Source organism: Chinchilla lanigera, unplaced genomic scaffold (genome assembly GCF_000276665.1).
Source record: "Chinchilla lanigera isolate Chin_1 unplaced genomic scaffold, ChiLan1.0 scaffold00101, whole genome shotgun sequence".
NCBI lineage: Eukaryota > Metazoa > Chordata > Mammalia > Rodentia > Chinchillidae > Chinchilla > Chinchilla lanigera.
The window spans coordinates 3,044,102-3,068,510 of NW_004955502.1; the positions used below are offsets into that span (position 1 = coordinate 3,044,102).

The window sequence follows — 24,409 nt, forward strand, 5'->3', positions numbered from 1 at the left end:
AAAAAAAAAAAAAAAAAAAAAAAAAAACAACAAATAAACTAAACAGACATTTATTTAATTTGTAAATCTTTTTAAAACATTTTCCAAGTTTTTGCACATCTAGAGAAATCACCAGAGTAAAAATAAAACCCACAAATTGGGAAAAAATTTTAGCCGACTGCCCCTCAGACAAACAACTTCTACCTAGAACATATAAAGAACTAAAAAAATCAGCTCCCCCAAATTTAAAGACTCAATCCAAAAATTAGCATCTGAGATGAATACACACTTCTCACATGAAGAAATACAAATGGCAAATAAATACATGAAAAAATGTTCAACATCACCAGTCATTCAAGAAATGCAAATTAAAACAACACTGAGACTCCATCTCACTCCTGAAAGAATGGCTATCATCAAGAAATCAACCAATAACAAATGCTGCCAAGACAGTGGAGAGAAAGGAATCCTTCTCCACTATTGGGGGAGTGCAGACTGGTACAACCGCTGTGGAGATCAGTCTGGAGATTCCTCAGTAAACTAGGACTAGAGGTCCCATTCAACCCAGCTATCTTCCTTTTGGATATTTTTCCAGAAGAACTACAAACATACCACAGCAATATATGTGCACCCCTGTTTATAGCTGCTCAACTTATTGTAGCTAAATGGTGGAAGCAACCCAAATGCCCATCCACTGAGGAATGGATAAAAAAGATGTGGTATTTTTAAATAATGGAATATTACTCAGTTATAAAGAAAGATAAACTTGAGGCTTTCATAGGTAAATGGATGCAACTAGAGTCCATATTCATAAGTGAAATAAATTAGACCCCCATGTGCAAATACTGGTAGAATACTAGTGTAGAAACCTGAAAGTAAATAAAATCTGAAAGGTACAAAAGATATTGTGAAAGGGAAAGAAACTGCTCAAAGGGAGGTAACAACTGGGATGAGGGAAAAGAAAGAAAGAAGGGAAAAAATATGCATATTTGTATTTCTATATACACACACAGGATAGCTGAGAGAGTGGTACCACTGACTTCTATTGCTTTATTGAAAGGAACAGTTAATGTTTAATTGTCTGATCAATCCTGCATGCCTATATTTAACTGAGTCACCAACTTGAAGATAACAATATATACAACAACCATTGTTAATTTCCTATCACTTTGTCTGAAATTCTGCATTGCTTCTATTGTTTGTGTGTTGTTTTGTTTATGTCTGTTTGTTAATGTGTTTTCATTCTTTATCTTTAAAAGTAAAAAAAAAAATTAAAACAAATTTCCACATAAATGTGGCTGGTTTGTGCAGAGAAGGGCAAAACACCCTAACATGCTTGGCTTTCTTTGCAGCCACAGCAGCACCTATTTTTTCAGATTCAATTTTCAATACATTCTCTACAAACTGCATGCATGCATTTCTCGCCAATCCTAAGTGAAGTTCTATAAAGGAATGTGTTTCAGAGTAATGTGTACCCATAGCATTTCTTTACAGGTTCATCGTTTATCAGTAATTAATTCTCTAAATTTTAACATGGAAATCTTATACGTACCCCATTGTTGGTGTGTACGATAGTCACTTAAAAACGCTACACCCCAAATTAGCTATATTACAATTTTTTATACCATTTTAGTCTTAAGGAACTGTAATATGATGACATCTGGCCTGCTAACCCAATGCCTTCCTTTGCATTACTGTAATCAAAGATAAGATCAGGTTTTATGTTTCTAGGTTTTCCTTCAATCAACGTACATGTATGAGTTTTACAAGTCACTAACATACAAATGGTTCTTTTTTTTTTTTTTTTTGTCTTTTTGAGACAAGGTCTGCTATGTAGTTCAGGCTGGCTTTGAGCTTACTTTATAGCCTAGGCTGGTCTTGAACTCGCAACAATCCTCCTGCCTTAGCCTCACAAGTGCTGAGGTTACAGGTGTGTGCCAGCATGCCCTGCTCACAAATGGTTCTTTTATCACTTCATTTAACAAATTTACAGCAGGATGGTTTTCAAAGTTTATGATTTCACTGGATTTTTGTTTTGTGTTTGCTCATATTGGTAAAATTTTTCAATTTGGCTATACTGTGCTACAAAAGTATGTTTTTTCGTAAAAGTTCTTGTACAAGGGATACACTCAAATAATTATCTGCACAGAGTGTGTGGTGTTAAATAATAAGCCATTCGATAACTTCAAGATATTTTAAGAGCTGGGGATTTAGCTCATGGTAGAATGCTTGGTTTAGCAAGCGGGAAGCCCTGGGTTCGGTCAACACCAAAATATTAAGCTAAAAAAGACATTAAAAAAATCGTAAGAATGCCTATGCACTAGAGGGTTTGCATTTTTCTTTTTTGTTTTTTTTTTTTTTGGTTTTTCTCCGGTACCGGGAACCGAACTCACGACCTTGCGCTTGCCAGGAAGGCGCTTTTTGCCGCTGAGCTAAATCCCCAGCCCCAGGGTTTGCAGTTTTTCTGACATAAACATGTAAATCATAGGTGTGAAGATTAGGCAAACACAATTTATATAATTTTATCCTGTATTTGTGCTGTTTTCCTTTGATGGATTAGTGAAAAAGCAGTTATCTTCCCATAAAAATCAGACTTTTATCACTACATTTTTTGCAGGTTTTAGTGCATTCTTAATGTACTCTAATAATTTCCTCCACGATTTTTCTAAATTTATTCAAAGGATCCTCAGTTCTGTACATGGTATTGTCAGAGAAATGTAAATAATTCAAAATATAATTTTGAAAAAATATATATAATTTTGAATTATACACGTAAACAATTCAAAATAGCCACAAAATGATTGTGTTACATGGCATTCTTTATACATCCATTGGGACACATACTATTTTAAGGCCGATACAATCTGTTATCTGGTAAATAGTACCATCCTCATAATAATGTAACCATAAAAATTTCCTTTTTCTTTTCTGTTTTTTTTCTGGTACCAGGAATTGAACTCATGACCTTGTGCTTGCCAGGCAGGTGCTGTGCCACTGAGCTAAATCCCCAGCCCCTCATAACCATAAAAATTTTCATCTCACTAATTATAACAGATTCCAGGCATTGCTGATGTTTTGTTCTTTTTGCATTAAAGCTACATATCTGTTTCTACAACTATAATTTTGAGTGTATATATGAATAATTTAAACAACGCAAAAGGATTACTGCAGTTAATATTTCTTATTAGAAATTCTGCATTTCACAGTTCTGTGTGCTCCTGTTTTGTCATATTTCTTTCTATTATCAGCTGTGTTCTTCCTTTTGATCTTCTACATTCATATCCAAATCTGCACTATGTTCATTGAATGTACTGGCCACAAAATTACATTCATCTAACTCTAATGCACCTTCATCTGGCCTTTTCCTCTGATGAAGTACAGTTACAGATTCATCTGATGAATCATCCATTTTCTGTGTCTGACACTCTAATGGAAAAAATTTTTTACAGAACAGAAATACTCTTAAAATTGAAAAAAAAAAAAAAAAAATTGAAAAACAAGCCAGGCAGAGTGGCACATGCCTATAATCCCAGCACTAGGGAAGTTGAGGCAGGAGCGCCACAAATTTGAGGGCAGCCTAGATTACACAGTGAGTTCACAGCCAGCCTAAACTACATCGTGAGACCCTGTCTCAAAAACAAAGAAGTGAAAAATGAATAGGTTATAATATGTATATACATATGTGTACAAAAATTATGTATTATTTACAAATGAAATCCCAAACAAAAATGAGAAGAACCATCATGGAACAACAAAGCAGTAATAAAAGAGAAATTTACCACTGAACTTCACACATTCAGGAAAGAGCTATAATTCATGTTTCACGGCTGGGAGGCTCTGACTTAATTTTAAGAAGACTGGTAAAAGTGATTAGATCCATTTGTACCACCAATGGTTCAAGCTGTCTGCCTGATGGGACTGCCACGCATGTGGCACCAGTGCTTCAAACCAGCAGGATCTTGTTAATAATAATATAGCTGTGAAATACCGAGTATTTCTGCTTTAGCGTCTTATGTTAACAAAAGAGCATAACGCAGGTTAGCTATATAACATATGAGACAATCAAGTCAAATGAGAGCCACCCAGCAGCAAGTCATATGAACTACAGCCCTGACATGAACATGTTAAATACATGAATGAATAAATGAGCATTACCTGATGAGCTCAAGGACAACTTACATTGTATATACCAAAAATATACTTGGGCCAAAGAAGGAAATCGACTGGCAAAGTAGGCCATTATGAAGTCATATTAGTTTCATTAAGACTGAATTTGAGCATCTTATATGTTTATTAAAAACGGAATAAAACAGACACACTTTGTGCCTTAAGCCGTTCAGGAAGCTCAGTAACCTTAGTACAATCTCTAAAGATTACCTGGCATTTTTAGCCACTGGTCCACACACAGTCTTGCTGCTTCTGTATCAGAATGTCCTTGAATAAATTCCAATTCTTGTAACCCATGGGCATGCTGAAAATCGATTTTTTCCTAAAGATATTAAGAAAAAATTCAATTGACTTATGATTACTAACCAGTCTCCTTGGGGAAAATAATCTGACATACCAATGATCAGAAATTACTGATTACTCTTTATTCTACAAACTCTACATAGAGAAATCTATACCAAAGCTATATATACATCAAAATAAAGTTTCATGCTCTACAATGCTGATACCAATGTTATTTGCTTAAAGTTGCCTATAATGTACATCTGTCTCCAAGTGTTTAAGTAATTATGTTACGTACATTTGATTAGGAACACTAAAACAATTTTTCAGCTGTTTGGTAGATGTCTATAATACCAGTACTTTGAGGGGCAAGTCCAGACTAGAAAGCCCCTGCCTCAAAATAAAAAACTGGACAGGGTTAAGGTTGCAGCTCAGTAAGAAGGACCTGGGTTCAGTCCCTGTTACTGCCTTCCTCCCCAAACACAGTGCTGTGGGAACATACCTTTGGTATCAAGAACATCAACAAATTACATTAACTGAGTCAAAATATTAACGAAGAATTTTAATTTATATGCAACTATATTTGAAGAGGGTAAAAAGGCTATATATTAAGTATTGTTATAGATATCTCTGGGAATAGAAAGAGGACCATAATAAATATTTGTTCAATGAATATTACTATCAGACACATTGGCATTAATTTTGTCTTATGATGAAGTATTTTTTGCGATCTAGATCAAGCGTTGGCAAACCTTCTCTAAAAAGGACCGGGGAAGCAACTATTTGGGGTTTTGCAGGCTATTGGGTTTCTACTATAACTTCTTAACTTGCTGTTGTAGCATGAAAGCAGCCACAGGCAGTATGCAAACAAGTATGGTAGTATGCCGGTAAACCTCGACTGTATTTACAGAACAGGCCACAGGCCAGGGCCAAATGCTAACCTACATGCTTTAGTGGAAGATGGTAGAGTCTCCGAATGTTTCTGGTTATACTATCCACAAATTTATGTTCATACCCACTAACCATGCTGTATTCTAACAATATTTACTGACCACCTGCCATGTGGAGGCACTGTTCTAAAAGGATGTTAGCTTTAATTCTCATAATAAGCCTATCAAATAGGTACTATTATTATTATTCCTATTTTATGGAGGAAAGACTTGGGTACACAGAGGTCTAATAAATTGCCTGGCAATTTATAACAATGTCAGGTTCCAAACTCTGGCAATCCAATTCTAGAAATCATGCTCTCCATGAGCACATTGAGTTTGCTCTTGAGAAGATTTCTACAATGGTCAACCCTTCATGTTCCACACGCATGCTTTTGACCAACTAGTGATTGAAAACTCTGGGTTAAAAAATTGTATCTGTACTGAAAATGCATTCTTTTATCTTTTATTTCCTCAGCAGTACAAGTGGAACAAATACACAGCACTTACATTGTAGTTGGTATTATCGATAATCTAGAGAGAATTTTAAGAAGAGGGGAAGATGTGAATAGCTCACACTAAACACTACACTATTATATATAAGAGACTTGACCAGTCACAAAGTTTGATATTCAGGATGATCTCGCAAATACTGAAAGACAACAGTACTCAAAAAGAAATCAGAGTCTAAAACACTGCACTTGAAAGACAAACAGAATAAAGTAGAGTCTAGTTAGCAATATAACAAGATTTCCTATAATGAAGGGGAAGTAGAGGGAAAAGATGGATCAAGATTTAATCTGAATCTATAGAATAGTTCTCAAAGTACAGCTGAAGAATACTAATTCTCAAGAACGTTACCATGCATTATGTAAAGATCGTTACCATGCATCATGCAGCTCCTATAGAACTCTCTGCAATAGACCAAGCAAGTATAGAGACACTGGTCTGAATACAAAATATTAAAGGACCCCTCGTGCAGGACTTCCTAGTCCTAGGTGTTCGTGTGCACTGAGATTTTTCTCAACATCACAAATGACCAGCCCCTTTCAAAACTTCATCACAATAACAGCTCTTCAACTATTAAGTATTACTATACACCAGGTAACAGACCACTTAAACAATTTCTAACCAATGACAATCTTTTGAGAAACTTCTCAGGCATCTCTTAAATAGAATTTGAACTCTGTGAACACAGTCACTGCTCAAAAACCTTTATTGGCTGTAATCAGTATGAAAGTGCCACCCTTCTCCTGTCACAAAGCTGTTCCACACACTCTAGGGCCCCTGTCCTTGAGGTCATTTTAACTTTGGAACAGGAATAGTCAAAGCTGGGACCTGCTCAGCACAACACCTGATCTGAAAGTGAAGTTTCCAGTAAGGATTTTAATGAGTCTTTTTTTTTTTTTTTAAATCTCTCAATTGCAAAAGAATGACAACTTACTTTAAGGACACCAAATTTCCTAAATGCCTAAAATAGAAGACATGTTCTATATTTTTAGCTAGAATTATCACCAATTAGAATTATAAAAATTATTTCTATTTCCATTTCATTAGTTTCCTTGCTCGGTACCTTTTATTTGACTAGTTTTATGTATGTGTGTGTTTTGTCATCTAGTTTTAAAAATCAAGCTAGCTGGGTGTCATGGTCCATGTGTGTAATCCCAGCACTCAGGAGGCTGAGGCAGAAGGATCAACATGAGTTCGAGGCCAGCCTGGGCTACACAGTGAGTTCAAGGCCAACCTGAACTCACATTATAGAATGAGACCCTGACTCAAAAAACAAATAATAATAATAATAATAATAATAAAATCAAGTTATCAATGAAGGGAATCAAATAAGAAAAAATCATGGATGAATAGCAAGCAAGGGACTAAAGCATCTGTTTTGGGTAATTTTCTTCCCTTAAAAAAAACAAAATCTAGACAAATTAATTTTTTAATTGACTAAACAAAACATTTAAAAGTGAGACTTCTGGGAAGATGGTAGAGTGGCAAGCAGCAGAGGAAGTCTTTCTGCTACATTCCAGCAACGTGAGGAACAGAAGGACGGAAGTGGGTCCCCTGGACCCAGGGAGGCCCTGAAGTGCCTTCTCCCTGAGTGAGAAGAGCAGTTCAAACCTGCAGACACACGGCAACCAGGGAATAACGAGGTCTCCAAGGAGAGACATAGCAGTGGAAGGGAACAGAGGACCTGAAAGGCTGCACTAGCTGAGGATTAGGGCTGAGAGCTCGGTCGTGCTGCGGAAGAAAATGACTGGCTGGGAGCAATCTTGCAGAGGGGTCAACTGAGCTCAGAACAACTGCTGGGTTCACCTAGTGGAGGTGTGCTGACTGCTGCAGCCAGAATGTGTCTGGTCTGGGCTCCACTGCCAGAGTACAGCCTGAACTTTGGGGGAAATCAAGGTGCAGGCTCTCCGGGATTATCCACTACACCACAAGTAAGCTATGGCTGGCTTGCTGGGATAAATCCACTCGGATCTGGACTCTTGTCTCCACATGCTACCAGTGACAGCCGAGACATACCTGGAAGTGAACAGTTTTGTTTTCCTTTTCACTCTTTATTTGTTCTTTTCTTCATTGTTTGATTTTGTTTTTATGAGTGTTAACATGATTTCTACTTTCTCTTGTAGTTCTTGTTCTGTTATTCCTTTTATTTCTTCCTTCGCTCCTTCCCGGTCATCTGCATGTTTCCCAAAGTAAGCATGATCCCTCCTTTCTCCTTCAGCTTGCTTCTAAACGTTTCCTCTTCTACTATTTCTTCCCCGTCCCCCCCAGCCCCTTTAAAATTCCCATTTATGAAGGAAAGATTTGGGTACGGAGAAGTCTAACTAATTGCCCTGACAATGTATAATGTCAGGATCCAAACTCTGGCAATTCAATTCTAGAAATCATGCTCTCCATGAGCACTTCGTGTTTGCTCTTGACAAGATTTCTAACACAGATTAAGCTAATGTGAGGACAGGATCTCAGATATTAAAAAAAAAAGGCCTGCAGTTAGCCAGCATGAAGAGATAGATTTCTTAAAAATAGGAAAGGACCACAAGAAATCAATCCGGCAGCTTCCAGATGATGCCACGAAGGATAACATAAATTTTTTTTTCTTCCAGTACCAGGAATCGAACTCAAGACCTCATGCTTGCCAGGCAGGCGCTGTGCCACTGAGCTAAATCCCCAGCCTGGATAACATAAATTTGATTGGAGTCAATGAAAAAGAAGGAGATAGCACAAATGATACAAAAAACCTGTTCACAGACATCATGGCAGGAAAGTTTCTTGGAGGGAAAAAGATTTGACGTACAGATAAGTGAGATATAAAGAACTCTAGTGATGACAAAAAAAATCTATAGCAAGGCATATGACAGTCAAGATTCCAGAAATTCGATACAAGAACACAATATTAAAAGCTGTTGAAGAAACGAATCATAGTTGACTTCTCAACACAAACCTTCAAGTCAAGGAAAGCTTGGAGTGAAGTATTTCAACCCCTAATAAAAAACAACCTCCATCCCAGACTGATGTACCCCACCAAACTATCTTTCAAAATTGATCGAAAATTCCATGACAAAGAACACCTGAGGAAATTCATGAACCACACCAGCACTCTAAAATGTTCTGAAGGACATTCTAGAAAGAGACAACAAGGACTACAACTCCACTGACACCAACAGAATGAGTCCACTGGGCAAGAAATTAAACAGAGAGTAAAGACAAGGAGACAACAAGAGGAAACTCTATTCCAAGGATAACATTAACTGTAATCGCCTGCCTGGCAAGCGCAAGGTCGTGAGTTCGGTTCCTGGTACTGGAGAAAAACAAAAAACAAAAAAACCAAAAACACATTAACTGTAACCATCAATGTTAATGGTTTCAATTCACCAATCAAAAGAATCAGATTGGCAGAACGGATCAAGAAGCAAGATCCAAAAATATGCTGCACACAAGAAACACATTGTATTAAGAATGAAATTTATAGCCAAAAAGAAGGACAAGACTACTCCATGTGACAGGAACTAAAAAAAAAAAAAAAAAAAAGTAGGGCTAGCTATTTTATTTGCAGACAAAGTAGATTTTAAGCCAAAAGAGACAAAGAACAGAGAAGGTCACTAGATCATTGTGAAGGGAACAACTCAAGAGGAGGAGATAACAATCATAAATATATATGCAACAAATAGCACATCCAATTATACAGAACAAATACTAATGTTCATGAAAAACCAAATACATTTACTAATACAACTGTATAGGGGGACCTCAATACCTCACTGTCACAAATAGATCAACTAGACCAAAAAAAAAAAAAAAAAAAGCAATATTAGAACCGAACCAAACTTTTGAACAAATGGACTTAGATGTCTACAAAGTGTTCCACCCGACAACATCAGATAAACATTCTTCTCAGCTGCACATGGGGACATTCTCCAAAACAGACCACCTACTAGCCCACAGAACATGCTTAAGTAACTGCAAAGGAACTGAAACCGGCCCATGCATAGTGTCAGAGCATAGTGTAATGAAATTGGAAATCCACGGCAAAAGAAACCAGAAGAACTTCATAAACACATGACAACTAAATAACACGCCTCCTGAACAGCTGAAATTAAAGAAGAAATTAAAAAGTTTTTACAATTAAACAATAACCCCAATATACAATCCCAATATAATAAATATCCAATATAATAAAATCCCAATATAATAAATACAAATCCCAATATAATGAAGAAGATTAAAATTATACCTGTATCTTTCAACATGAAGTAAAATAAAACCTAAATGGATCAAAAATCTAAATATCAAAACAGAATCTGCTAGGAGACAGAATAGGTAGAACTCTTACAGACACTGGTGTAGGCAAAGCCTTAATAAACAAAACCCCAAATGCACAGGAACTATCACCAAGAATCACAGTATGTAATGTAGCAACCATTGTTAATTCCTATCATTTTGTTTTGAGGTCATGTATCACTTTTGTTGTTTTTGTGTTGTTTTGATTTTGTTTTCATTGTTGTTTTGTTAGTTTTTTAAATTTTTAAAATAAAAAAGAAAAGATACCAAAAAAACCCCTTTTGCACAGCAAAAGAAACTACCAACAGAGTGAAGGGACAATACACAATGTGGGAAAAAAATGTTTGTTAGCTGTTCCTCAGACAAAGGACCACTATCTAGAATATATAAGGAAAAAAAATCAGACCCTCCAAACTTAACAACCTAATTCAAAAATGGGCATCTGAAATGAATAACTCTCAGATGAAGAAACAAAAATGGCAAATAAGTACATGAAATTGTTCAACATCATTGCTCATTTGAGAAATGCATATTAAAACAATGCTGAGATTCCATCTCACTTCAGAAATAATGGTTATTATAAAACAACAACAAAAAAATCGACCAATAACAAATGTTGGCAAGGCTGTGGGCAAAAGGGAACATTTCTCCACTGTTGGTGGGAGTGTAGACTGTTGCAACCACTGTGGAAATCAGTGTGGCGATTCCTCAAAAAACTAAGACTAGAGGTCCCACTTGATATTCCTCTTCTTGGGATCTTCTTGAAAGAACTACAAGCATCATACCAGTGATATACGTGTACTCATTATGGCGGCACAGTCTGTAATAGCTAAATCTTGGAAACAACTCAAATGCCCATCAACTGATGAATGGATAAAGATTTTTTATACAACGGAGTATTACTCTGCCATAAAGAAGGATAAGCCTGAGACATTTCTAGGTAAATGGATGCACCTAGAGACCAAACTCTTAAGTGAAACAAATCAGACACACATGTGTAAATACCACACTGTTTCTGTGGTATGAGAAACCAAAAGTTTAGAGAAGGACCAACATGTAAAACAGATATTATGAAATAGGAAGAAAATATTAAAATGGAGGGAGGAACAAGGGAGGAGGCGGGAGCAAAGGAAAGAAGGGAAAAATAAACAAAATGAGCAAAGAAGAAAAATGGAAACAAAGCTTTTGTAAATGGGGAGGGTAGAGGGGTTGAAAGGACAGTATGGGAATGAGAAAAGAAAAAGAATCAAGTTATATCAAGCACAAGTAAAAATTCTCTATGATGAATGCGATCAGTAGATATACCTAAAATGTATCAACAAATTTTTTTAAACTTTCCAGTTTTCAAAATATTTCCTCAATGACAAGGTGATATGCTTAATACAATAAACCTTTACATGAGTCGATGCTTAAACTTTCCTTGAGAAAAACCTTAGTTGCCACAGTGACTAACTACTATGTAAAATCCTGGGCTTATCACAAAAACTTTACTATGTGGGTGGCCTAGGAAAAGAAGCCAGCTTCAAGTGGGAAATCTGTAGAAACATAAGACAGTTTGTAAATGACTCACAAAAACAACAAATATATAGTAACACAGTTTTGGGTATAAAACTTCCTTAAAACTGAATCGTGTCTTACTAGGACAGTAATGATACTGTTTTTCTGGAAAAAACATTTTAAACATAGAATATCACAGTCTAATTAGTATTCACCATAAAGTCCCCAAACTAACATTCTAAATCTAAAGATTAATTTATACTGCATCACTTAGGAGATATTAAAAGAGGCTACAAAAATACACAAATTCCTCTATAATAACCAGTGGAACAAAAAGTAAGTGACCTTCTAAGATCCAAACATTTGCTGGCAGAGCTGTGATCTGAACTGGAGCCTGTTTTAAGACTTCTAGTATGAATTTTTTACACAATGCACTTGATAATGAGCAGAATGCAGACATTTGTTAGTACTGGTGGAGCACTTTCATTTCACTTGGTGAAAGCAAGTCAAGGAAATTATGACACGCAAGATTCTTAACAAAGCTTCATTATCACACAGATTCCTTCCAGCCAGCTTCACATTTCTTTTATCAACTGCTTAACTTGGAGAGATAGACTAAAGCTTGAGAAAGTGGTTTGATTCTGTGTGGCAACCAAAAAGATAACTTTTCAATAGAACTCATTCTATAAAAGGCTTGAAAGAATCTTTTTACTCTCAGATAAAATAACCCTGAATGCTCAACCACTTTGAGAAATCCCAGGATTTTCAATTCTCAAAAACAAAGAACACATAGTTATATTTTTCTTTTCCAATACATATGTGAATCCAACAAACTAAAACTAGAGATACACTATTACTAAATCAGTGAGTATGTAGGATACATGCTGAACGTGGATCTAATCATAAATTTTTCATTAAAGGTTTGTCTTTAGATTTTTACACACAAAACAATAAATTAATAAAACACCAATTAAAATAGCCACATACCCTGAATGCTCTATTCTTCTCTTCTTTTTGCTGTTTCTCCACTTCAACATGGTGGGCTAGACGAGCTAGAGTTAAAGCAACTTTATCCTTCTGATGGTCGATATAATCTTTAAGTTTAAAATTCTCCTATAACGAGAAAACAATTTTCATTCTTTTCAATACAAAAATGATTATGTAAATAAAATACACATTTATCAAACAGCTATTACACTAAAGAACCATTTACTTTTGTTACTACATTTCTAAGAACCTGCTGTGTGTGCACACACACACGCACGTGTGTATTATTTGAGACTGTACCCAGGACCTTAAGCATGTTAGGCAAGACCATTTCCATAGATCTACATCTCAGCATTAATTCCCTCATTATTCATTAACCAAGGTACTGAGAATTGAACTCAGAGCCTTCACTCTGAACTATATTCTTCGCCCTTTTTACATTTTTGATGTTAAGACAGGGCCTAAGTCACTACAGGTTGCCCAGGCCAGACCAAACTTGTCACCTTACTGCCTGAGCCTCCTGAGAAGCTAGGATGACAGGTGTGCACTACAATGTCTGACTCTGTCTGGTGCATTCTGTGTTTTATGTGGTATTTACTAGGTCATCCAAGTAGAATGGATATGCTAAAAAAGGAGAGAAAGTGAAGCAAAATTACAAAAGGTAGAAAAGACAAAGTAAAAACAAAGAGGACAAGTAAAAGCAGTAATAACTATGGTAAATATGAGTTCAACTAATCAATTACTGTAAATGTTAATGACCTAAATATACCCATTAAAAGACTACCTTGTTAGAATAAAGACAGCTGTATGCTGTCTATAAGAAACCTCTTTAAACCTAAGTACACACAGATTAAAACAAAAAATGGACAACAATATATTTGCTAACACAAATGAAAAGAAAGTAGATTACCTATACTACTTGTAGATAAGGGAGATTTTTTATGATGTCGGTTTTGTTTTTGCCATCTAATTTTTGTTTTTTATTAGTACAGTTACAGTACATAATTATTATATTCCTTGTGAGGAGCTGGAATATGTACATAACACATCTTACTGCTTTTTTCACACCTCCCCCCATGTCTTGGTACCCTTCCCATTTACAAAACATCTGTCTCCTTATTTCCTAATGAACTTTTGTTTTGTTCTTTATTTACATTTTGGGTTTCTCACATAAGAGAAAACATGCTATTTAAGCTTGTGTTAAAATAGATTTTAGAGCCAAGGAAAGTTAACAAGGATGTCAAAAAGATAAGAATACTATAAGCAACTCTATGTCCATAAATAATACCCTACAGGAAATGAACCAATTCCTTGAAAGATACAACTCACATAAAAAGTAACAGATAATCTGAATAAGCCTATAATTATTAAAGAAATTCAATCTATAATTAATAATCTCTCAAAACAGAAAGCACTGGGACCAGATGAGTTCAATGGTAAATTCTATCGAACATTTAAGGAAAAAATTATACCAAGTCTCTAAAATCTCTTGCAGTAGAAAGGAGCAGCGGGATTATTTCCTGAAGAATCCATTATTATTATCCAAATCCAGAAAAACACTATAAGGAAACTACAAAACAGTATGTTTCAAAGTGGAAGAAGGATTGAAAGGAGGGGCAGAGAATGGGAAAAAAAAAATAAAGATGCATCATCTACAGGTACAAATTCCCTACAATGGATGTGATCATTATGTATATCAAGAGTATCAATAAAATTTATCTTAAAAAACTATGTTTCATAACACAGCTGATGGAAAAACTGCCAACAAATATTAGCAAATCAAACCCAACGAAGTACACAAAGAATCACACACCATAATGAAGTGAGATTTATGCGAAGTATGGAAGGTTGGTTCATCATTAAAATATAAAATAATCCATCATCTTATCAGACTTAAGAAAAATCATACCAATTGAAAAAGAAAAGGCACTTAACAATATCCAATGTCCATTCATTATTTAAAAAAAAAAACTATAGAACTAGGAATAGAAGGGTCAAAGCTGGTGGTTAGGGCTGTGGATGTAGCTTAGTGGTAGAGTACTTTCCTAGTATGCACAAGGCCCCGGTTTGATCCCTAAACAGGGCCCCCCACGGCTGATGTAAAAGCCAGGCATGAGTTATCAGTGGCTACTATCTTTCCAAAAAGCCAAGTCCCCTGTATTCCCACTGCCAGTGACACACTTAGGACTGGTCTTTAGATCTCATTGAATTATATTTTTCTGTGGCCTGGGAGCACATTTGGAAAAGCAGAGGGATTATTAAAATACAGATGTTCTTTGTTTAACAACCAGGTTCCATTCTTGCGACTAGATCATTAATTGGTCACTAAATGAGAAACTGTTTATAGTATATACAATACTCAGAACAAAGAAATGGTCAAAGGAAACTTGAACTTGAGTTTTGCTTTTATTTGCAGAACTCTTAATAATGTATAACAGAACATGTAATTATAGTACTGTCCTATACAATATAGTCAGCAAAAATTACAATACTGCATAAACAAGGAGTAGTGTACAAAAAATACACTGAGGCTTTATAAACAAGAAGTACAGATACCCCCAAAAAAGAAGATGGGTCATAAATCCAAGTGGCTGGTGGAAAGTCTGAACAGTTGTTAACAGATAGGTCATTAAACAAAGAATATCTGTATATGTTAGGAAGTTTACCAATAGGTCATAAAAATCCCTATTCTACATAGCAGTTTAGTCAATTATTCAAGGAAAAACATTCAGAAACAACTTTTAAAACAAGGATTCAAGGAAAAGAAACTTACCTTTTACCAATCCAGCTGTAAAACTAAAGCTATGGTACTGTCAGAAATACAGGGAGAAAAGGAACTGACTTCAGAGTAAATAAAAGTGTCTTTTTTGTTTGTTTGTTTTTCCAGTACCGGCAATCGAACTCACGACCTTGTGCTTGCCAGGCAGGCGCTGCGCTGCTGAGCTAAATCCCCAGCCCCAATAAAAGTGTCTTAAATGTTCCTACAAAATCAAGAAAAAAGGCCTACTAGTACTAAAGAGTCCATACTGACAGAGAATAAGCTGTCAATTCACTCAGGTATTTTTTGGCACAAGAAAAATATTAAGAGAAAGAGGTCTTCGTTTGCTGTATGTTAGATCACTGCATAAGTTTTCTTCTAACCAGAGCTGTACAGAATTATGGAGGACTTTGCACAGCCGGAAGTTAAAAGGGAGATTCTGTTTTAGTCACTGAAATTTTCATGTTCTCAAATTACTTCTTTATATTTTCATTGAAAATGTTAGGTAACAGAAAATTTGACAAATTTAAGCACTTTGGGTTGTGTTGTAGAAACGACTGTCAGATTCGGGAGACTGGTTAAGCCAGAATATAATGTCCTTGAAATTTAAGCATATACTGATGAAAATAAAAATTCCTTTGTTTTAAAGAGCAACGCTGACACATGCCTTTGGTGGGCGGACTGCCCGGAACCCTGAGACACAGGCCAGGCGGGCCTGGGGCGCCCAGGTGCACACGCCTTTGGTGAGCAGGGTAATCAGACACCAGCAGTGTGGGAGTGTCTGAAGCCACAGTGAGGAGGCCGCAGTTGGGCTCTGGTGACTCCATCGACAGAAGACCAGTCCCAGGTCCCACATCCAGAGGCCAAGAGCAGCTCCACACCCAGTACAATTCCCATGGCCAACATGGCTGGAGTACACAGCACATTTTTGGGATCTGACATGGACACTAGCACAGAACTGTGAACACCTGAGATATTTTAATACTTTATTTGTGTTTCGTGTTTTTGTTTTTTTTTCTCTTTCCTCTCTTTCTCTGGTCCCCTTTTTTCTTTCTTTTCTTCTTTGCTTTTCTTCTCTTTTTCCCTTCTTAGGTTTCTTATCTTTCTTTTTCCTTTTCTTCCTCTCTCTCTTTCCTCAACTACTTCTTGAATTTAAACTTTCAGGTGAGTAAACATTATCTCCTCCCTTTCTGAAGACTCCACATTCAATTTAATTCTTTCCTTCCTGTGTCCTTCAGTTTCCCAAAACTCAGGTGTGTCACCCTTTCACCAGTCTCGACTCTACCGTATTTGGCCTCACTCATCACTTTACCCTGCTTCCACCCATCCTAACCCTCCCTTCCCCCCACAGAACAGTAAGATCATCCCACTGCATACAAGTACAGGGTATGTGTCTGATTTTGTTATATAACTTTAGAGTTTGCTCCTGTAGTCAGAGGTAGCAGGTTAACGGTTATCAGTTTGTCAGTAGTTAAGCAGTACTTGACACTACTGTTATTACTAACTGTACTACTTTAGCCAGGATATCATACATGTTCTGATCAGTTTTTCTCCCCTGTATGATAACACTGTGATTGTATATGGTCATAATCATCACCACAACCCAGTAAAAAAAAGACTGGGTGCTAGGTCAAATAATAACATTGAATCCTTTACAAATTGGGAACGTAGGTTCTTGGGATAGCTATAAAGAACCACCTACATCTAGAGGACATCCTTAAGAACAGACACATACTAAAAGATAACAAGATAAAAATGACCACAATTCCAAGAACATCACAAACAAACCACTAGCCAGGGCAAGCATTTAAACAAAGGGGAAAAGCAGGGAACCAAGAGAAGGAAAATATCATGACAAAGATAAGCCAATATATATTGTTTATAACCATAGATGTAAATGGCCTCAATTCACAAATCAAAAGAAAGACATTGGCAGAATGGATCAAGAAACAAGATCCAACAATATACCGTATTACAATATTCTGTATATACAGCAATTCATAGACTGAAAGTCAAAGGATGGAAAACAATCCTCCAGGTAACTGGAACCCAAAAAAAAGGGACAGCTATTCTGTTTGCAGATCATATGAACTTCAAACCAAGAATGATCAAAGGAGCCCATACTTGTTAGGGGAAAAATTCAAGAGGAAGAGAAAACAATCATAAATATATATATACCAAATACAGGAGCACCCAACTATAGCATACATGTATTAATAGACATGAAAAGTCAAATAAGCAATAACACAATTGTAACAGGGGACCTTAAGACACCATCACCATAAAGAGATAGATCAACTAGACAAAAAATCAGCAAAGAAATACCGGAACTAAACCAAACGTGAACAAATGGACTTAGTAGATATTTTCAGTGCTCCACCCAACATCATAAGCATATACAATCTTCTCAGCTGCCCATGGGATGTTCTCTAAAATATATCATATACTATCCCATAGAACATGTTTAAGTAAATGCAAAGGAACTGAAATTATCCCATGCATATTATCTGGTCATACTGCTATGAAACTGGAAATAATGGCAAAAGAAACTGCAAAAACTCCATAAACACATGGAAATTATACACCTTCCAAAATAACCAAAGGGTCACAGATGAAATTATAGAATAAATCTAATTATCTACAACTAAACCAGAATGCAGATACAACATACTACAACTTATGGGACGCAATGAAAGCAGTCCTAAGAGGGAAATTTATAGTGGTGAATTCTCAAATCAGGAAAGCAGAATGAGCACAAATAAACAACCTAATGTTGTACATCAGGCTTCTAGAAAAAGAAGAGTAAGGCAAGCCCAAAGCTCATACAAGGAAGGAATTTATAAAGATCAGAGCAGAAATTAATGGAATGGAGACTAAGAAAACAATACATAGAATTAATGAATCAGGGGCTGGGGATTTAGCTCAGCGGCACAGCACCTGCCTGGCAAGCACAAGGTTGTGAGTTTGATTCCTGGTACTGGAAAAAAAACAAAAAAAAAAGAAAAAAACTAATGAATCGAAGAGTTGGATCTTGGAAAAAATAAATAAAATTGATAAACCCTTAGCCAACCTTGTCAAAAAATGGAAAGAAAGATTCAAATTCATGCACTGAGAAATGAAAAGGGTGAAATCACTATAGATCCTGTGGAAATTCAGAAGACCATTGATACCTATTTCAAAAATCTTTACTCTCATCAGAAAATACAGAAGAAATGGACAGATTCCTAGATACGTATGTGTTACCAAAGTTTAATCAAGAAGATATAAAAAGTCTGAATAACCCAGTATCAGTCAATGAAACTGAAAATGTAACTAAAAGCTTACCAACAAAGAAAAGCCCAGGTCCTGATGGATACACGGCTAAATTCTACAAGAAATTTAGAGAAGATTTAACACCAATACTCCTCAAACTCCTTAATCAAACTGAAAAGGAAGCAATACTCCCTAACTCATTCATGGAGGCAACTATTACCCTGATAACAGAAACACAGAAAGACCCAACCAAAACAGAGAATTATAGGCCAATCTCCCTAATGAACATGGATGCAAAAATTGTCAATAAGATACTAGCAAATAGAATGCAGCAAATCATCAAGAAAATTATACACCATGACCAAGTGGGATTCATCCCAGGGATGCAGGGATGGTTCAACATATGCAAATCAATACATGTAATATACCATATCAATGGAGCCAAAGACAAAAACCACATGACCATTTCAATAGATACACAAAAAGCTTGTGACAAAGTCCAACACTCATTCATGATAAAAATCCTACTGAAAATTGGAATACATGGTCTTTACCTCAATCTGATCAAGACCATCTACGACAAACAACAGCCAACATCATACTAAATGGACAAAAACTGAAAGCTTTCCATCTAAAATCAGGAATAAGACAAGATGTTCACTATCACCCCTCCTATTTAATATAGTTCTGGAAACATTAGCCAGAGCAATTACACAAGGCAAAGAAATAAAAAGAATAACAATAGGAAAGGAAAAAGTGAAATTAGCACTATTTGTGGATAACACGATACTCTATGTAGAAGAACCCAAAAACTCCACCAAAAGACTTCTAGATTTAATGACCAAAATCAGTAGCTTAGCTGGATACAATGTCAACATTCAAAACTCAAAGCATCAACATAACAAACGAAGTAAAAGATCTATACACTGAAAATTATAGTACTCTGAAAAAGGAAATTGAAAAGGATATCAGAAAATGGAAAGATATCCCTTGCTAATGGATAGTAAACACAGTGAAAAGGGCCACACTCCCAAAATTATTATACAGATTTAATACAATCCTAATCAAAATACCATTAGCATACCTTACAGATGTAGAGAAAACAATCCTAAAATTCATTTGGAACTAGAAGAGATCTAGAAAAGCAAAAACAATTCTGGGCAAGAAAGGCAAGGCAAGAGGCATCACAATCCCTGACTTGAATTATAATGCAAAGCTACTGTGATAAAATCAGCACGGTACTGGCAAAAAAACAGACCTAGGAATCAGTGGAACAGATTAGAAGATGCAGACACAACTAGAAACACACTCAGTCACCTTATCTTTGACAAAGGGGCCAAACGTTCACTGAAAGAAAGATAGCCTTTTTAAGAAATGGTGCAGGAAAAACTGGCTTTCCACATGCTGAAGACTAAAATTAGACCCATGTCTATCACCATGCACCAAACTCAAGTCAAAATGGATCAAAGATCTAAATATTAAAACAGAAACACTGAATCTACTGGAAGAAAAAATAGGTAGAAATCTTGAAGACATAAGGGCAGGCAGAAACTTCATGAACAAAACCCAAGCTGCATGGGAAATACTTCAATGAATTAACAACTGGAATCACATCAAAAAGCTTTTGCACATCAAAAGAAATCACAAAGTGAAAAGACAACCCACTGAGTGGAAAAATTTTTTAGCTTATTGCCCCTCAAACAAAGGACTTCTACCTAGAACATAGAAGGAATTGAAAAAATCAGACCCCCAAATTCAAAAACCCAATTCATAAATGGACCTCTGAGATGAATACACACTTCTCAGATGAAGAAATACAAATAGCAAAGAAATGCATGAAAAAATGTTCAACATCATTGATCACTTGCAAGATGCAAATTAAAACAACACTGGCATTCCATCTCTCCTTGAAAAGAATGGCTATTATCAAAAAAACCACCAATAAAATGCTCAAGGGGTTGTGGGGCAAAAGGAACCCTTCTCCACTGTTGGTGGGAGTGCAGACTGGTACAACCACTGTGGAAATCAGTGTGGAGATTCCTCACAAAACTAGAATGAGAGTCCTGTTCGATCGAGCTATTCCTCTTTTGGGTATTTTCCCAGAATAATGAAAACATCATACCACAGCAATATATGCACACCCATGTTTATAGCAGCACAATTTGTTATAGCTAAATCTTGGAAATAACACAAATGCCTGTCAACCTTGAAATGGATAAAAAAAGATGTGATCTTTTTATACAATGGAGTACTACTCAGCTATACAGAAGGTAAACCTGAGACTATAGGTAAATGAATGTAACTTTAGACCATATTTGTAAGTAAAATAAAACAGATTCACATGTGTAAACATCATATTGTCTCTTGAATGTAAGAAACTGAAAGAGTAAATAAGACCCAAAACGTACAATAGATATTGGGAAATGGAAAGAAACTCTTCAAAAGGAAAGACAAATGGGGATGGGGGAAAGGAGAAAAAAAAAGAAAAATAAATAAATAATATACATATGTACAGACACACAAGATAATTAAGATAGTTATACTAATTCTGTTTTTTCATTGAAAAGAAAGGTTTGTGTTTATACTGTTAGATCAATTTTTCAAACCTATACCTTGTAATCTGAGCAACCAGTTTGAAGATAACAATGTGCAATGTATTAACCATTGCTACTCTATCTTGTTTTGAAATTTTGTATCGTTTTTTCTTTAAAAACATTTAAAAGATAAAGAGAAGTGTTCCTCTTTTAATGCAACCTGGTACAGACACAGAAAAATTTCAAATCTAGAAACAGTATAACTTGGACAGGAAAGGAAGACTGACTTCTTATGACATCTACAATGGGGTAGCAGCAGGAGCTGTAGGTCAATTTAACAAGGTTTAAAAAAAAGAAGACTGCTTCCTTTTGTCAAGTGAAGACATTAGAAAAAACTAGTATCAATTATCAATATAATTTCATAAGAACCAAACAATCTGACACTAGGCAATACTCTTAAGTTTCCCTTAGTAGTCTCCCGAACTGAACAAATTTACTTCTGTGACAAACTAGCCACACCGTCCTTTCCTCTTTTTGCTGCGGACCATTAACTACTTCACTAGAAACCAGTTCAGACCATCAACTTCAATCTTGATCATAAGAAATCATAGTTATAAGCAATAAGGGTTTCCTATTTTGACAAAATTTTCATCAGAACCAATAGCTGGGGAACGGTGGCAAACACCTGAAATCTAGTCCTAAGGATGCCGAGGCAGGAGGATCACTTTGAGTTTTTGAGGCCAGCCTGAACTTCAAAGCAAGACTCTGTCTCAAAAAATTTTTTTCAATTAATGTTTTCATTTAATTAGCAAATTTAACAAACAATGACTAGGAAATTTTAAAATGTGTAACTGTGAAACCGTGATCTTCTGTATATACTGTAAAATGAAATATGTAAAATAAATGGGCAAATCAATGAGAACACAAAACAAAATGATGTGAATGTTAAACTTACATTCCAATGTCTTTCTTCTCTATCATTTATGACGTAAAAATTGTCCCTCATGTATGTAAAATCTAGAAAGCTGTAAGAAATGTTAATAGTAACTAATAGTGATTATTTCTGTCTGGAGACATTTTTGTATCTGTTTTCTAATTTATTTTTACTATCAGTATGTGCAAAGAAATTGTTAACAAAATTTTTAATTACTAATGAACGAGAATGGGTAAAGCAAAATCTGGAAAGGATAAAGCCGAATGTGTTAATAAGACTGGATAAAGACAAAATGTGTTGAAGATGTGTTTCAATCTTTTGTTTAGGAATGTAATGAATTTAATTTAAATCACAAATTTTATGTCTTGTAAAATATCTTTAATGTCTAGATGATTATATATAGAAATGACGATATATTGAAATGATTATACATAGAAATGTTTTCTCTAGAAGGACCATAATCTACGGGGGCAAATTTAACGTTTTATCAAATTTTTGTTCCCAGATGTTTAAGGGCTGGGTTATATTTTTTCCAAAGAATTAAGGTCGGTGTGGTGATACATGCCACAGTCCCAGGTACTCAGGATGCTGACATGGTATAACTTGACCGCACCAATTCAGAACCAGCCTGGACAACACTAGAGACCTAGTCTCAAACAAGTCATTCAAAGCTCAGCAGCCTTAGTAACTATTGGGAAAGTATTTTCACAGGTAGGAGGCCAATACCACTATCACTTTAAAGCATACACATATTTAGCTCAAATGTTTATTTTTCTTTACTTATATATATGCCTCTTTAGTATACTTTTTTTGAGAGAAGGTCTCTATGTAGCCCAGTTTCAAACTCCTGGGCTCATGAGATCCTGCTGGCTCTAGCTTTCCAGGCAGCTAGGACTACAGGCGTGTGCCACCACACCCACCTCATATGTGCTTCTTCAAAAATCCCAAAGCCCATGTACTAATTTTGTGTTTTAAATATTAAATTATTAAAAGTATTTGGGTTTAAGCATATTTTTAAACTTCTAAAAGGTCATATATATATTCATATTCTCAATTATTAAATATAGGCAAACTTTTTACTTTATTTATATAGTGGCTTATCCATAAGTTGAGCCTTTAAATTCTTTCTTACTGCCGTAACTGGCCAAATCTGTTTTTTAGAATTATATGCCAAATTCAACTCAAAGGAAATCCAGAGTTAAGGGACTGATTTTGCTTTTGCAAAGCAGTCTGTAGAAACACAGTATCACAAAGCAAGGATTCCCATGATGGTCCATGGCACTGTATTACTTGGTGGCTTTTAATTATTTTTAGTATATATTGTACATATGATTATATTTACTGTGATATTTGGTGGTTTTTTGATGATGAAAACTGATTTATATTTTTAAATCATTATTACTCATGGCTGTTGAAAAGCATTTAACTTGAGTAACAAAAAATACTAGGTTTGCATTTGCTATGCAATTAATGGAAATTTGAACATAGCCATTAGACTGCTCTGTGAAATGGAATAATTCTTTTCCCTCTACTACAGAGGGAAATATTCTGCAGAAATATCTAAGTGAAAACCCAGATCTTTATCTGAGCCACCAAAATTTCGTTCTGGATAGGGAAGAATCCAGTAGTAAGGAAAAAATGAAATTCGTAGGTTGAATAAAGAGAGAAACACACAGACAACAACCCAAGGCAGAGGCTCACTTACGGTTGTTTCAATACTGTGAATGTCATCTAGCAGTGATTAAAGAGGTCCATCTCCTCCATCACATGCGCCTTCTGCATAAGGGACCCTGAGTTCAAAAGAATCCCAAAGGAACAACCAACCACAAACAGTGTAAGAACTAACTTGGTCAATCTTCACCGGGACTGACGCACTTGGTTTGAAAACAATTCTTGAAATAAACACATTATTCAATTTCAAAGCCTGTTTATTGTGCCCTATCTAAAGCTTCTGTCACTAGGTTGGTCTGAAATTTGCACTCCCAAGTTGTTTGCTGATAGCTTCCATTCTCTAAATAACATCTGAAAAGCAACAATTTTTCTCAAGAATTTTTATAGTCAAATACAGATAAAGCAGAAGAGATAAACACAGCAAAGCAACATAATATTTATTTACCTCCTCCAGCAGCAAAATTTTGAAACCTTCCTTTTACAAAGCAATCTCCTTCCCACCCGTTCAATATTTATGAAGTACACAAAACATTTGCTTTATATGAACAAAGTTAAGAGCATTACATAGAGATATACCCCATTCTATAAAGTACTTATAGTGAAGAAGGCCAGTACCACCAAACTTAGCAAGTAA

The 24,409-nt window shown here is 35.6% G+C and overlaps 1 protein-coding gene across 1 annotated transcript in view; it reads right to left on the reverse strand.

Annotated features, from left to right (window-relative positions):
- The window catches only part of Znf451 (zinc finger protein 451), a gene marked incomplete in the record, with an annotated part of 83,708 nt that overhangs the window by 40,280 nt on the left and 19,019 nt on the right, over window positions 1-24,409 (reverse strand). Inside the window, 2 exon segments of the mRNA XM_013505835.1 lie at window positions 4,357-4,468; window positions 12,627-12,752. Coding sequence (XP_013361289.1) covers window positions 4,357-4,468; window positions 12,627-12,752 — 238 coding nt within the window.